The 16635-nt window shown below is 48.4% G+C and overlaps 1 protein-coding gene across 1 annotated transcript; it reads left to right on the top strand.

Moving 5' to 3' along the window:
* Positions 1-11538: 11538 nt before the first annotated feature.
* LOC311103500 (gap junction gamma-1 protein-like) lies at positions 11539-13002 on the top strand (the record flags this gene model as incomplete). The annotated part of the gene is made up of 1 exon (XM_084145072.1): positions 11539-13002. One exon carries the CDS (start codon positions 11539-11541, stop codon positions 13000-13002), a length of 1464 nt encoding a protein of 487 aa, XP_084001198.1.
* Between the last annotated feature and the right edge of the window lie 3633 nt (positions 13003-16635).

Below are 16635 nucleotides of genomic sequence, written 5' to 3'. Positions count from 1 at the left end.
TGACCCCACGGGGTGAGATCTTGCGTGGAGCCCCAGATCGAGGGAGATTTTCAGTGGTCTTGTATGTCTTCCATTTCCTAATAATTGCTCATACAGTTGATTTCTTCAAACCAAGCTGCTTACCTATTGCAGATTCAGTCTTCCCAGCCTGGTGCAGGTCTACAATTTTGTTTCTGGTGTCCTTTGACAGCTCTTTGGTCTTGGCCATAGTGGAATTTGGAGTGTGACTGTTTGTGGTTGTGGACAGGTGTCTTTTATACTGATAACAAGTTCTAACAGGTGCCATTAATACATGTAACGAGTGGAGGACAGAGGAGCCTCTTAAAGAAGAAGTTACAGGTCTGTGAGAGCCAGAAATCTTGCTTGTTTGTAGGTGACCAAATACTTATTTTCCACCATAATTTGCAAATAAATTCATAAAAAATCCTACAATGTGATTTTCTGGAGAAAATAAATCTTAATTTGTCTGTCATAGTTGACGTGTACCTATGATGAAAATTACAGGCCTCTCTCATCTTTTTAAGTGGGAGAACTTGCACAATTGGTGGCTGACTAAATACTTTTTTCCCCCACTGTAAGAGGACTGAAGGGACCGCCATGGAGGAGCATGATGTAGTGCATGATTTTGGAACATTGTGGAAGAATAGAGGGTTTTTGACCTCGTCTGGAAAACAAATTCCACACAGTAATCCAGTTCGTGACGCCAGGATTGTGGTGGAAATTCAACACCAGGGACACCTGAAGTCAATATTAAATGAATCACTCTTTATTATCAGTTAACGGGAGAGGTTACTGTCGTAGAAATATTTGACTAAGAGATAATCAACTCAAAAATATCTCTCAAGACACCGGAGCTTGTGAATTCAAGAATTAGACTTTATTGCATAACAAAGCCTGAGTTTGCTCCATGGAGCAACTCTCCCTCTGGCTAAGAGATCTCTTATATACACACATATGAAAAAAACATGCATACATTCCTAACTTTTTTTTAGTTCTGCTCACTGCACCACCCCTCTTTTTCAACGTCCAGCTGTTACACATTATCCACTCCAAAATGTCATGAATGCTTTTTTCTATATGAAGCCTCTCATTCTATCATTCTATTGGCTGCGTGGCTTAGGCCCCTTCTTAAAAAACTAATGTACTGCACACTGTTTAAGAGCCTCTGTGAAATAACACATGCATTCATTTAAAACACAGCATATACTTCATGTCTATATTCCTTATTTAAGCATGTATCTGGATTATAAAATATCAAACATGTTTATTATATTTTACCTTTGGCATCTCCCTACATGTGCCATAATGATACATAAAATAATCCTATATTACAACAAACACACGTACAAAGTACAAGTCTGCCACAAGCTCCTCCAGGGCGGTCCCTTCAGTCCTCTTATATACTGCTACACAAAAAGCTACATAGGCATGGTTCATAGGGTTGGTTCCTGCAGGTGACTGGCTGTTATCGCGCGGGCTCAGTTTCCCAAGAAACTGAGCAATGTCTCCTATCTTAACTTCCAGAGCATATTCTGGGCGTTCTGCTAATTGGTCTGAGGAGGAGGTCACGGTCACCTGCACAAACCAAGATAGAGTGAGAGAGATGCATACTGTGTACAATTCAAGGCTATCTCTTCAGACAATAAAATGTTCCCTTACACTCCACTGTCCTGCCCCTCGCTCCAGCCCCAGGAGGACCAGGAGGACCAGTGTTTCTCTGGCTGCTGAGGTTACATTGAGTCACAGCTTGCCCCTCAGTCCTCACCAGGACAAACACACACTCCACTGCTCTGCCTGTTGGGAGACTACATACACAGATGGTCCAGAATCTGTTGTGTATGAGGATGGAGTCTGGGGTTTGAAATGTCTGTCCGTCGGTCCATCCAGACTTGTTCAATGCGTGGTATGATAAGATGGCGGTGGTCCATAAGAGGGGAATCTAGTGACATGGTTGCATTATGATGCATCATAGAAAGTGCATCATCACCAGGGGGGTGTTTTGCACAGAGTCTGTGCAGTGTGTGGTAGAGATGAAAATAGATTATGTAACCAACTAACCCCTAGGACTCAGCCCTAACCCATCTGATCTTGCTCCTAACCCCTCTCATTTGGGCCCTGGTTTGACTGTTTGGCTCTGACCTACGCAACGACTGTTGTTGAGTTGATATACAGTGAAGGAAAAAAGTATTTGATCCCTTGCTGATTTTGTACGCTTGCCCACTGACAAAGACATGATCAGTCTATCATTTTAATGGTAGGTTTATTTGAACAGTGAGAGACAGAATAACAACAAAAAAATCCAGGAAAACGCATGTAAAAAAAATTATAAATTGATTTGAATTTTAATGAGGGAAATAAGTATTTGACCCCTCTGCAAAACATGACTTAGTACTTGGTGGCAAAACCCTTGTTGGCAATCAAAGAGGTCAGACGTTTCTTGTAGTTGGCCACCAGGTTTGCACACATCTCAGGAGGGATTTTGTTCCACTCCTCTTTGCAGATCTTCTCCAAGTCATTAAGGTTTCGAGGCTGACTTGGCCGTGTGTTTTGGGTCATTGTCATGCTGGAATACCCATCCACAACCCATTTTCAATGCCCTGGCTGAGGGAAGGAGGTTCTCACCCAAGATTTGACGGTACATGGCCCCGTCCATCGTCCCTTTGATGCGGTGAAGTTGTCCTGTCCCCTTAGCAGAAAAACACCCCCAAAGCATAATGTTTCCACCTCCATGTTTGACGGTGGGGATGGTGTTCTTGGGGTCATAGGCAGCATTCCTCCTCCTCCAAACACAGCGAGTTGAGTTGATGCCAAAGAGCTCGATTTTGGTCTCATCTGACCACAACACTTTCACCAGTTCTCCTCTGAATTATTCAGATGTTCATTGGCAAACTTCAGACGGCCCTGTATATGTGCTTTCTTGAGCAGGGGGACCTTGCGGGCGCTGCAGGATTTCAGTCGTTCACGGCATAGTGTGTTACCAATAGTTTTCTTGGTGACTATGGTCCCAGCTGCTTTGAGATCATTGACAAGATCCTCCCGTGTAGTTCTGGGCTGATTCCTCACCGTTCTCATGATCATTGCAACTCCACGAGGTGAGATCTTGCATGGAGCCCCAGGCCGAGGGAGATTGACAGTTATTTTGTGTTTCTTCCATTTGCGAATAATAGCATCAACTGTTGTCACCTTCTCACCAAGCTGCTTGGCGATGGTCTTGTAGCCCATTCCAGCCTTGTGTAGGTCTACAATCTTGTCCCTGACATCATTGGAGAGCTCTTTGGTCTTGGCCATGGTGGAGAGTTTGGAATCTGATTGATTGATTGCTTCTGTGGACAGGTGTATTTTATACAGGTAACAAGCTGAGGTTAGGAGCACTCCCTTTAAGAGTGTGCTCCTAATCTCAGCTCGTTACCTGTATAAAAGACACCTGGGAGCCAGAAATCTTTCTGATTGAGAGGGGGTCAAATACTTATTTCCCTCATTAAAATGCAAATCAATTTATAACATTTTTGACATGCGTTTTTCTGGATTTTTTTGTTGTTATTCTGTCTCTCACTGTTCAATTAAACCTACCATTAAAATTATAGACTGATAATTTCTTTGTCAGTGGGCAAACGTACAAAATCAGCAGGGGATCAAATACTTTTTTCTCTCACTGTAAGAGGAGTGCGTACAGAATGATGATACACTATTGCATGGTCTGTGACATCTCTGCCTGGGGCTTTAAAATAATTGATTCTGAAAAAAAAGTTCCAAAAACGTTCAAAGGTTAGGGGTATTTTCTGCTCATATATTAGAACTGGAGGGTTCCAGTAGAAGCCAACTGTAAATGTAAACAAGGACTACTCAAGGTTGCTGTGATTTTGAGTCATTTTCAACTGCATCTGTGCTCTTGTGTATTTGGGTGAGTATGTTGGTGGGCAGACAGCTGTTTCCATGTGTGTATGGTCGTAAATCGTGACGGGTATGGTTGTGTGCACGCTTGTACACGCATGTGTTAGTGCGGGTTGGCAGGCTGACTCATTCTAGTAACACACAGAGTGATGCTGGGTTTGAGTTTCTCACCCCTATCCGCTCCACCAGCTCTCTCAGACATAGAATGATTGAGAAAGGGAAGGCCAGGATGTGTTGGGGTGGTAGGATGGTAGTGGGAGGCAGCTGGAGCCACGTGCCCATTTTGGAGGCTCTCGCCTGGGCAGGTGGTGGTATGACGGCCCCAGGCTCTAGTTCTTTCCATAGAGCTCCAGGCCTGTGAGTGCAGAAAGGGGCTAATCCTGACTGCAAGGCAGAGGACACTCTGGCCATCTAACATGGTCTCTCTGTTCACAATCACTTTCTATTACTTTTTCACAGTCACACATAAACATATTTGACCTCTTGCTCACTTATACACTTGCACACATGCACACGGGTGAACACACACACACACACACACTTTGTTCGCTTTCACTTTCCTCCTCCACATTCACAAACACACACCTACACACGTCACACAGATATAACACACACACATTCTGTTCCTCACACCTTCCCATTCCAGAGAGACAGCATGTTAACATCCAGGGGTCTGTTACCCAGAGCTTCCTTTCTCATGGTGATGACTCATTGACAGGTGTCACTCGAGATCCCCCTCTGTCACAGCTAGCACTGACAGATAAGAGAAACACAATACACATTCAAGAAACAGAAAACTTGATTGCGCTTACACAGCAGAAACTTCTAAAAAATAACTAATTTATGGTTAACAGGTGTTGGAGCACTTGAAAAAACAGGCAGACATATTTATCTTCTTACTCTCAGGCTTTATACCAACACATATACTGACATTTGACGGATCCTCAGTGACGTCTTCCTCAGATTAAAAAATCACCGTCTGTGTCACACTGTACTGTAAATTACAAGTGTCTTAGTGCCATTTATTAGTCTTGGACTGGGTGAATGTTCAGTATATGTCTAAGTGTGTCTGGGCAATGTGAAATCTTGATGGCTAAGGATATGTGTTGAGCAGAGGAGAGGGATAACAGTGATGGTTCTATAAAGACGGTGTGTATAATGATGTAATGCAGGAGAGGAAAGGCCAGGGCCAGACAAGAGTCCAGACGGTTGAAGGACAAACTATCACGGCTCAGGCTAAGACCCAGATGCAGACACAGGAGGTGGATAGTACGAGTCTCAGAGTTTATTACAGTACAAAGGGCAGGCAATCGGTAGGTCAAGGCAGGCAAAGAGTCGTAATCCAAATCAGAGTCAGGCAGGTACAGGACAGCAGGCAGGATCAGGACAGGCAGAAAGGTCAGAACTGGGAAGACTAGAAAAAACTGGAGACAAATTGCTGTTAGACAGGGGTTTAATTCTAGATACATGGAAAGTGGGATGTAAACGGAGGGTGCGGGGCAACAGGTGAACAGCAGAGGGGCTAAGGACCTTAGAGATGGGGAAAGGGACGATAAAACGGGAGGAAAGTTTATGGGACTCCACCCGGAGGGGCAGATCCAGAGTGGAAAGCCATACCCTCTGCCCAAGAAGGTAGCGGGAAGCAGGGGTCCGGTGGCGGTCCGCCTGTCGTCTTGAGAAGAGCGGCCTGGGCTCTCTTCCAGGTACGGCGACAGCGACGGACAAACATCTGAGCAGAAGGTTTGCTGACCTCTTCCTCTTGCTCCAGGAAGAGCGGAGGCTGATATCCCAGGGAACACTCAAAAGGCGAGAGACCAGTAGCAGAACAGGGAAGGGTGTTGTGGGCATATTCCACCCACACGAGTTGCTGGCTCCTGGTGGTGGGATTGGTGGAGATGAGGCAACGAAGAGTCATCTCCAGTGAAAACCAGTGAAGGTGCAGAACGCCTTCCAGAACCGGGATGAGAACTGAGGACCGCAATCGGAGACCATGTCGACCGGAAGTCCATGGATCCGGAAGACGTGCTACACCATGAGCTGGGCCGTCTCGTTAACTGAGGGCAACTTAGGAAGGGGGATAAAATGGGCGGCTTTGGAAAACCTATTCACCACTGTAAGGATGGTGGTGTTGCCCTCTGACGGAGGGGGACCCGTGACGAAGTCCAAGGATATATGGGACCAGGGGCGTTGAGGAACAGGGAGTGGTTGAAGGAGGCCAGCCGGAGCTTGCCGCTGAGTCTTGTTCTGCGCACACACAGTGCAGGCGGCAACGAACGCGGAGACATCAGGAACCATGGTGGGCCACCAAAAACGTTGTCGTACGAAAGTCCGACGGGAGCCAGGATGACAGGTGAGTCTTGAGGAATGTTCCCATTCCAGGACCGGAGCACGGGCAGAGTCCGGGACAAACATCCGGTTAGCCGCTAGACAGGAAGTAGGGAGGATGGTCTCTGGGTCCGATAATGTAGTAGCAGGGCTGTACAGACATCAGAGTGCATCAGGCTTCACATTCTTGGACCCCGTGTGGTAGGAGATAGTGAAATGGAAATGAGTGAATAACAGGGCCCGTCTCGCCTGCCTGGAGTTGAGGCGCTTGGCGGTGCGGAGATATTCCAGGTTCTTATGGTCTTTCCAAACCAAGAATGGGTGTTCCGCCCCTTCTAACCAGTGCCTCCACTCCTCCAACGCCATCTTGACTGTGAGTAATTCTCGATTTCCCACGTCATAGTTCCTCTCAGCGGGGTTAAGACGATGGGAATGGAAGGCGCAGGGATGCATCTTCTAGTCCTTGGCAGAACGCTGGGAAAGGACAGCCCTCACTCCGACGTCCGAGGCGTCGACCTCCATCACGAACTGACGGGACGGGTCCGAATGGATTAAGATGGGAGCTGAAGTGATTCACTGCTTGAGGTCTGAGAAAGCCTTGTCAGCTTCTGGAGACCATATGAACGGAACCTTGGGAGAGGTGAGTGTAGATAGGGGGGAAGCAAGGGTGCTGTAACCCCAGATGAAACAATGGTAGAAATGAGCAAACCCCAGGAAATGTTGCAGCTGCACCCTGGATGTGGGTTGAGGCCAATCCACCACCGCTCTCACCTTGTCAGGGTCCATCTGAATATTCCCTGCAACGATGACGTATCCTAGGAAAGAGATGGTGGAGCGATGGAACTCACATTTCTCCGCCTTCACAAAAAGCTGGTTCTCCAGGAGACGCTGGAGAACCTGTCGGACATGGAGAACGTGCTCTTGAGCTGACCGGGAATAAATGAGGATGTCGTAGAGGTAGACAAACACAAATCGGTTCAACATGTCAAGGAGCACATCATTGACCAGGGGCTGGAACACTGTGGGAGTGTTGGTCAGTCCGAACTCTAGCCGTGCTGTCTTCCACTCCTCTCATTCCCCTATCCGAACCAGATGGTAGGCGTTCCGAAGGTCCAACTTGGTGAAGATGACCGCCCCCTGGAGAGGCTCAAAAGCCGAGGAGATGAGTGGTAGCGGGTAACAGTTTTTAACTGTAATGTCATTAAGACCTCGGTAGTCGATGCACAGATGCAGGGTCTTGTCCTTCTTCTTCACAGAGAAGAACCCTGCGCCGGTGGTGGAGGCAGATGGACGCATAATCCCTGCAGCGAGAGAGTCCTCAATGTACCCTTCCATAGCTTTGGTCTCCGGACCTGACAGGGTGCAGTGCCCGGGAGAAGGTCGATTTCGCAGTCGTAGGGCCAATGCGGAGGAAGAGATGTGGCGCGGGCAGAGTTGAAAACCTCCCGTAAATCCTGGTACTCCGCGGGAACGCCGGAGAGATCTGAGACTTTACCCAAGCCCGCAGGGAGACGTCCCGGGGCAGGCTGCGCCGACTTCAGGAAATGTGCATGGCAAAATGGACTCCAACCCATGATGGAACCCATAGCCCAGTCGATTAGGGGGTTGTGCCTCTGGAGCCATGAAAACCCCAAAACCATGGGTACATGAGGAGACTCCGGGAGCAGAAACTGCATAGCCTCACTGTGGTTGCCTGACACTCGCCGGTTGATAAGAACCGTATTGTGAGTGACTCTGCCCATAGAGCGCCCATCCAGCGCTCTGATGTACATTGGGATGGAAAGGGGTTGAGTGGAGATACCCAGCTCCAACACCAGGGTAGTGTCCATAAAGCACTCGTCGGCCCCAGAGTCAATGAGAACCCGGATGGATTTGGACTGGTCTCCCCACAACAGGGTGGCATAGAGGGGGTTACGAGTAGAGAGAGATTGGAAACCCCTTACGGCTCACCAGTGTACTCGTACCTACTGAAGAGCCTGGTCTTTTAATGGGCAGGTAGATAAGAAATGTCCCGTAGCTCCACAATATAGACAGCTCTTAGTGTTCAGTCTGCGTAAGCGCTCAGCAGGAGACAATCTAGCCCTGCCCAGGTGCATGGGCTCCGGAGGAGGCGAGTCGGCAGCCCTCGGTGATCTCCGAGGGAACTCGGGTGACACCGGACTCTCTCGGAAATGTAGATTTCCGGGATTCCCCGGAGGCGAGGTGGAATTCAAGGAAGAGCGAGGGCGACAGGGAACAGACCCCCTCTCCCTCCTATGCTCCCGTAGCCGCCCATTGATCCAGATCATCAAGGCTATGAGGGAGTCGAGGGCCATGGGCAGCTCCCAGGCTGCGAGCTCATCTAAAATCACCTCCGATAATCCTTGAAATAACGTGTCGAACAGGGCTTCCGGGTTCCAGGCACTCTCAGCCACTAATGTGCGAAAATCCACTGTGTCGTCTGCCACACTACTGGAGTCTTGACGTAGTTGGAGCAGCTTACGAGCCACCTCTCTCCCGTACAATGGAGAATCTAACACTTTTCTTACCTCCGCCACAAACACCTCCAGACTGAGGCAAACGGTGGATTGTTGCTCCCACGCCGCCGTAGGCCAAGCGTGGGCCCTCCCGGACATCAGAATTATCAAGTACGCTATCTTCGAGCGGTCCGAGGGGAACGAAGAAGGCTGCAGCTCGAAGATGAGGGAGCACTGGGAGAGAAACGCCCGGCAGGTTCCAGAATCTCCAGCGTAGCGCTCCGGAGGAGGTAAGCGAGGTTCTCGGGACACCGGGGTAGGCTGGGAAGAAGCGACACTGGTGGCGGGGTTGCTGAGAGTCTGGGGGGGTTATTGTTGTTGCTTGCTGCCTAGTTGGGAATCTGTAGAATTGCTCCAGCAATGTATTCTGCCAGGGTATGGAGTCCCTCCATAAGGCATTGTAGTAACCCCTCGTGTCTTCCAATGGTAACTCCTTGGGAGGAGACAGCGTTGCGGAGCTGGTCCGAGTCTGCTGGGTCAGTCATGGCCAGTTCGTACTATCACGGCTCAGGCTAAGACCCAGATGCAGACACAGGAGGCGGATAGTATGAGTCTCAGAGTTTATTACAGTACAAAGGGCAGGCAATCGGTAGGTCAAGGCAGGCAAAGAGTCGTAATCCAAATCAGAGTCAGGCAGGTACAGGAAGGCAGGCAGGATCAGGACAGGCAGAAAGGTCAGAACTGGGAAGACTAGAAAAAGCAAAAACTAGCGCACAGGAAACACAGGAACATGCTGGTAGGACTTGACGGGACAAGACAAACTGGCAACAGACAAACAGAAAACGCAGGTATAAATACACATGAAGTAATGGGAGACACCTGGTGGGGATTGGAGACAATCACAAGACAGGTGAAACAGATCAGGGTGTGACACAAACTGCCTAATGACTCCATGTGTTAATGTCAGCTCAGCTCCTCTCCTCACTCTCAATATGTCCTCATGATACTTACTCATACATGTTGGGTATGAAGTGTTAGCGCTGGTGCAGTACTCACTTTTCTGTTTTGGAAATATATATACACAGTCTTACTGTACTACTGTAATGTGAGACTGGTGTTAAAAACACTCCTGTTTATGTGCACAAGTTCTAATAAACACACTTGTGGGAACGTACACACACACACAAACAAATACACTCTAAAACAGCAGCATGCACAGCATTCCTGACATCTACAGTACCTCCTCTATCCCAGGCAGGCCTTTTATGGTCACAGTGATCAATACTGCACATGTTTTATAGTGAGTCCAGGCTTCAAACATTCCCATCTCTAACTCTCACTCCCTTCCTGCTCCTCTCACCCCTCTCCTCTCACACTATAGGAGACACTAACCAGGGGGCTGAGGAGCTCCAGCTCAAGGGTTGCGTCCCTATGGGCCATGGTCAAAAGTAGTGTACTATGTAGGGAATATGGTGCCATTTGGGACACACCTACAGTATGTCTACTAACAGCCAAGCCTCCACTCCCTCCAGCGTTCAGCAGACCTTTCTTGGCCTCCCTCTATCTGGGCTCCCAATCTGCCTGTGAGGGGGAAGGAAGGTGCTGTGGAGCTCCTTTAAAGCTCAGCCTAAGCTCTTATTTCATGGTTGGGTTTACCTTTCAGTCCGACTCACAATGAGCCATGCACCATTGGAGCTACTTAGCAGGGAAATACATTTTGTTATTTTTTTGTGGAGGTGTCACTCTGTGCAGAAGGCAACCTGGCTCTGGACCCCTGTTCCCTCACCACCCTCACCCCCCTCACACTCCCCTGGGGGCAGGCAGGCAGGAGGGTTAGGGTTCTGCTCCAGTGCCTTGGCTAATGTGGGTCTGCGGTGTGACTCCCTGCGCCACTTGTTTTGGCCAGGCCTCCTGCTGGTTTAACTGGTGCAGTTGGACTGGCTGCCTGTAGCCCACGGCTAACCTACATAGACAGGCTTCATCTCCCCCACACACACATCCATTTTAATACAGCACTACACACCACGCCACACCACACTACACAACACCACACTACACTACACAATGCCATTTACACACCAGAACAATTTTGGCTCCCCTCTCAGCTACATTTGAATATCTTTTTCTTTGGTTTGATATCCTATTGTTGTACAGTACAGCCCCTCAAAATACCCCCATTTATTTCACTGTGCTGAAACTGTGTTGTTGGGTTGGAACGTATATTCATTTGGGGTATACCAGAGAGTAGATTGGATCTAATACATGTGGAGATTGCAGTCTGTCTCAATTTCAGAGAGAACACTTGTTTGGATTTAGGCATTTATATCTCCTTTCCTCTCCGTAATGAATCTGTTACTCCTGCTGTTGAACTTTAAGAAGTGAAGCTCTTTGGTCTAACTCTACTATCTCTGTCTAAATCCTCTCACTCATCCGCTTTCATGATAAGATATTGTGTGCTCCGATTTCTTTGATCTTCCTTCATATTTAACTAATTCTCTATTTTTCTCTCTCTCCCTCTCTCTCTCTCCCTCTCTCATCCCTCTGTCTTCATCACTCCTCTTCATCTCTCTCCCCTCTCTCTCTTCATCCATCCATCCCTCTCTCTCTCTCTCTCTTTGTCTCTCTCTCTGTCTCTCTCTCCCTCCACCCTCTCTCTTCATCCATCCATGTATCTTTCTCTCTCTCTCTCTCTCTCTCTCTCTCTCTCTCTCTCTCTCTCTCTCTCTCTCTCTCTCTCTCTCTCTCTCTCTCTCTCTCTCTCTGTCTTTCTCTCTGTCTCTCTCTCCATCTCTCTCTCCATCTCTCCATGTAGAGTCTGTGAGCAGGTGAGTGCGGGACCCTGTCTGCCCCACTGTCCAGCGACATAATGAGCTGGAGCTTCCTCACGCGGCTGCTGGAGGAGATCCACAACCACTCCACCTTCGTGGGGAAGCTGTGGCTCACCGTGCTTGTCGTCTTCCGCATCGTTCTCACCGCCGTCGGGGGAGAGTCCATCTACTACGACGAGCAGAGCAAGTTCGTCTGCAACTCGGGCCAGCCGGGCTGCGAGAACGTCTGCTATGACGCCTTCGCGCCACTATCGCACGTCCGCTTCTGGGTCTTCCAGATCATCCTGGTGGCCATGCCATCTCTCATGTATATGGGCTATGCCGTCAACAAGATCGCCCGGCTGGACGAGGACAAGGGTGGGGGAGGGGTGACCACTGAGACAGGGGGAGGGGGTGGAGGGGGCTACACCCACCGGAGGCCCAGGAAGATCTGCTTCGGGGCACGGCAGAACCGGGGTATAGAGGAGGATCAGGACCAGGACCAAGAGGATGATCCTATGATCTACGAGGTGCCTGAGCCCGAGCCACCTCGCCGGGTCGACCCGCTGGCCCCACGGCCCAAGCCCAAGGTACGCCATGACGGGCGGCGGCGTATCCAGGGTGACGGGCTGATGCGTATCTACGTGATGCAGCTGGTGACTCGCGCGGCGCTGGAGGCGGGCTTCCTGGCGGGCCAGTACCTGCTGTACGGCTTCCGCGTGATTCCCGTGTTCGTGTGCTCCTTCAACCCCTGCCCCCACAGTGTGGACTGCTTCGTGTCGCGGCCCACGGAGAAGACCATCTTCCTGCGCATTATGTACGGCGTCACTGTGCTCTGCCTCACCCTCAACGTGTGGGAGATGCTGCACCTGGGCATCGGGACCATCTGTGACATCCTGCGCCGTCGCCGCTGCCCACCCCAGGAGGACGAGTACCAGCTGGGGCTGCTGGGGCCCAGCGTGGGGGTCTCCGTGGGGGTGCCAGGGCCGGAGCCGAGCGCAGGGGAAGGGGTGGTGGGCGATGGGGGTGCTGACTACGTGGGGTACCCATTCTCGTGGAACGCCCCGTCGGCTCCACCGGGCTACAACATCGTGGTGAAGCCGGAGCAGATCCCCTACACGGACTTGAGCAACGCCAAGATGGCGTGCAAGCAGAACCGGGCCAACATCGCCCAGGAGGAGCAGCAGCAGTTTGGGAGCAACGAGGACAATTTCCCCACGGGAGGGGAGGCCCGCGTGGCCCTCAACAAGGACATGATCCTGCATGCCCATGACCAGCTAGAGGCCGCCATCCAGGCCTACAGCCAGCAGCACAGGGCAGAGGAACACCTGGGGGACAACCATGATGACAAGCCCCAGAGCAACATCACCCAGGCCCAGCCGCAGCCTCAGCCTCAGCCTCACAAGGAGCGCAAGCACCGCTTCAAACACGGCAAGGGGGGCAGCAGTGGAGGAGGGACTGGGAGCAGCAGCAACAGCAGCAGTAGCAAGTCAGGGGAGGGTAAGCCCTCTGTGTGGATTTGACCCTGTATACACACATATAGACATACAAACACACACACACACACACTCCAGGCCTGGCCTGAGCCAGCACTGACAGAGCCCCATATCCCTGTAGTGTGTGTGTCAGTGAGGGAAGGGGTGGCCCCGAAAATGCTAGGGCCGGCTCTGAATGGAGGGCTGAGGTAGTGGGATGTCATGCTGTCTTTCTGTGGATATTTCAACACCATGTTGTGCCTTTACAAATCCCACAAGCTGGAGACCAGCCTACAGTAGTAGTATGTTAGTGTGGACAGGTGAAGAGAGGTGTGTCAGGAGCATTAGTGATTTTGCAGCAGGCAGTTGTTTGTCTGGGCTGTCGCTGTCTAACCTAAAACCCACCGACACAACTCTCTGAAACAGTCTCTAGTGTTTCTGTCCTTCGCTTTTCCAGTTCCGAAGCAGACACTTGTTCTCTGTTGTCTTCCTACTGTCCCTGTCTTCCAGTAGCCTGACGACTCACACTAAATTATTTTGTTGTTCGCTGCATACTTTAGTCTGAGCCTGCCATCTTCTGAGCCTGCCATCGTTTAAGTCGTTTGTGGGGACGAGGGGCACGTGGGGCATTGTACAAAACAAAGTAATCAGCGATTGAATCATCTCTAACCAATCAGAGCCCATGACGAATTTTCAAACCGCCGCTTTACCCACGTGTGTTCTGGCTCTGGCCCAACCCATCGGTTTCTGGACCAATCAGATGGCCTCGAATGTGTTCGCATTCGGTGAAGGGTCGGGGAGGTACTCTCATCCAGACTCATTGCAGAGAAGAAACTAACGTCTGTGGGTGTGGCATAGTGTTTGGGGGATTCTGGGCAGCCAGGCAAGTTTTCCAGAGGATATTGGGCTGAAAAAAAGTATAAATCGTTATCACCGTCTCTTTTTGGGGATTTCTGATCCATTTATTTATATCCGTCCATTCTCTTGGTGATCCTGATTTCCATTCCAGATTTCGATCAAGCTAATCTGCTGGCTGACTTTCTGCAAAGTCACGGACTTCATAATACATTGGCATCAGAATGAATAGACATCATAATGCAATGACATCATAATGCAATGAATGACATCGTAATACAAAGACAGTATAAAACAATGACTTTATAATGCAATGACATCATAATGCAATGACTTCATAATGCAATGATAATAATGAAAAGGTCAATCATAATGTCGATGTTCACCTTCCCTGAAGGCTATTGTCTGTCTGTTATCTCTCTAAGGTCACTGATGTTTAATGTGTATGTGACATTATATCTGACCAAGGCCAAGTCTTTGAGTGCATCCTCCAAAGGTGGAGAGGGACAGTTCATGGCTTGATCAAATGAAAGTGGTCAGGGAGATGGTTGATGGAGATGGAGTCTGGTGAAGACCTTGTAGAGGGCTACTCTGGGAACCAGCCTGAGTCATGGAACCACTGGAGTTCACCTCCTTCACAATGTGTATGAGAAGCATGAATTAATACCATTTATTGTTAACTCCCTCTGTAAACATGCACTCTTTTCACTTTATTTTCTCTGTGTTTCTCCGTCTCTAGTTCTCTCCAGTTTGGACCTGTGTAAGGTTTTCTCAGTACTGGGTTGACATATCTGTCTGGTTATTGAGTGCCCCCTAGTGGTATAGCTTTTAAACTAAGGCTTTATCATCCCCTTAGTACAAAATGACTTGCTTTCTTTTGGTAACTTACTAGTACTTACTAATTTCTAGTTACCAATGATCACCCAGCATTCCAAACACCTAAAGTTAGTCTCTACAGTTACACTGTTCGTTTTCCACTGGCAATTTCCTTTTCAACCTCTTTCTTACAAGAGTCTTACATACAGTGTTCTATATGAGACCAACAAGGCTGCAATAAAAACAGCTCTCTAAGCTAGCTGTGTTGATGAAGATCTGCCTCTCTGTTCTCCTCTGTCCAAGTATTTCTCAGATCTGCCATATAGGCTGCATCCCAAATAGTACCCTATTTGCCCTGGTCAAAAGTACTGCAATATATACACTGTGTGCACAATTATTAAGCAAGTTGTATGTTTGAGGATTAATTGTATTATTGAACAACTACAGTGCTCTCGGTCAATCCAAAATGTTAATAAACCTCAAACCTGAATATTTAAGAAAGTAAAAGTGAGGTTTTTGCTTTTTTGGAGAATATCTGTGTGCACAATTATTATGCAACTAAATGAAAACGAAAAGTTCCCCATCTCACTTGTTTTTTTTCATCTGTTAAAGTGAGAATAATAAACAAACAACTCAAAAATTACAAATAAACATTTCTGACATTTCAACAACAACAAAAAAATAAGTGACCAATATAGCCACCCTTCTTTTCAATAACAGTCATAAGCCTTCCATCCATGGAGTCTGTCAGTTTCTTGATCTGTTGACGATCAACTTTTTGTGCAGCAGCAACCACAGCCTCCCAGACACTGGTCAGAGAGGTGTACTGTTTTCCTTCACCGTAAATCGACCGTTTAAGAAGGGACCACAAGTTCTCAATAGGGTTTAGGTCAGGTGAGGAAGGGGACCATGTCATTATTCTTTCATCTTTAAGGCCTTTACTGGCTAGCCACGCAGTGGAGTACTTCGATGCATGCGATGGAGCATTGTCCTGCATAAAAATCATGGTCTCCTTGAAAGATTCAGACTTTTTCCTGTACCACTGCTTGAAGAAAGTGTCTTCTAAAAACTGGCAGTAGGTTTGGGAGTTGAGTTTGAGTCCATCTTCAACCTGAAAAGGTCCAACTAGCTCATCTTTAATAATACCAGCCCATACCAGTACCCCACCTCCACCTTGCTGGCGTCTGAGTCGAAGTGGAGCTCCGTGCCCGTTACGGATTCAGCCACGGGCCCATCCATCTGGTCCGTCAAGAGTCACTCTCATCTCATCAGTCCATAAAACCTTTGAAAAATCTGTCTTCAGATATTTCTTGGCCCAGTCTTGACGTTTCAACTTATGTGTCTTGTTCAGTGGTGGTCGGGTTTCAGCCTTCCTTACCTTGGCCATGTCTCTGAGCACTGAACACCTTGTACTTCTGGGCACTCCAGGTAGGTTGCAGTTCTGGAATATGACAGCACTGGAGGATAATGGTTTCCTGGTAGCTTCACGTTTGATTCTTCTCAAATCATTAGCAGTTAATTTGCGTCTTTTTTTCTCAACACGGTTCTTGCGACCCTGTTGACTATTTGCAACAAAACGTTTGATGGTTCTGTGATCACGCCCCAATATCTTAGCAATTTCAAGAGTGCTGCATCCCTTTGAAATATTTTTGCCTGAGGAAAAGAAGCTGCCTAATAATTATACACAGCTTGATATAGGGTGTTGATCTCCTTAGGCCACACCCTCCCCCATTACACAAATACACATCACCTGATATGCTTAAATCCAATAAGCATTCCAGTTTATACAGCTTGGAGTTGGGAAATATGCATAATAATGATGATATGGTCAAAATACTGACTTGCCTAATAATTATGCACACAGTGTACAGTGGCTTGCGACAGTGTCCACCCCTCCTTGGCATTTTTCCTATTTTGTTGCCTTACAACCTGGAATTAAAATTGATTTTGTATCATTTGATTTACACAACATGCCTTCCACTTTGAAAATGCAAAATATTTTTTTGGGTG

Source organism: Coregonus lavaretus, assembly GCF_964263955.1.
Source record: "Coregonus lavaretus genome assembly, chromosome: 28".
NCBI classification, from domain to species: domain Eukaryota; kingdom Metazoa; phylum Chordata; class Actinopteri; order Salmoniformes; family Salmonidae; genus Coregonus; species Coregonus lavaretus.
This window is presented reverse-complemented; position numbering and strand designations above follow the sequence as displayed.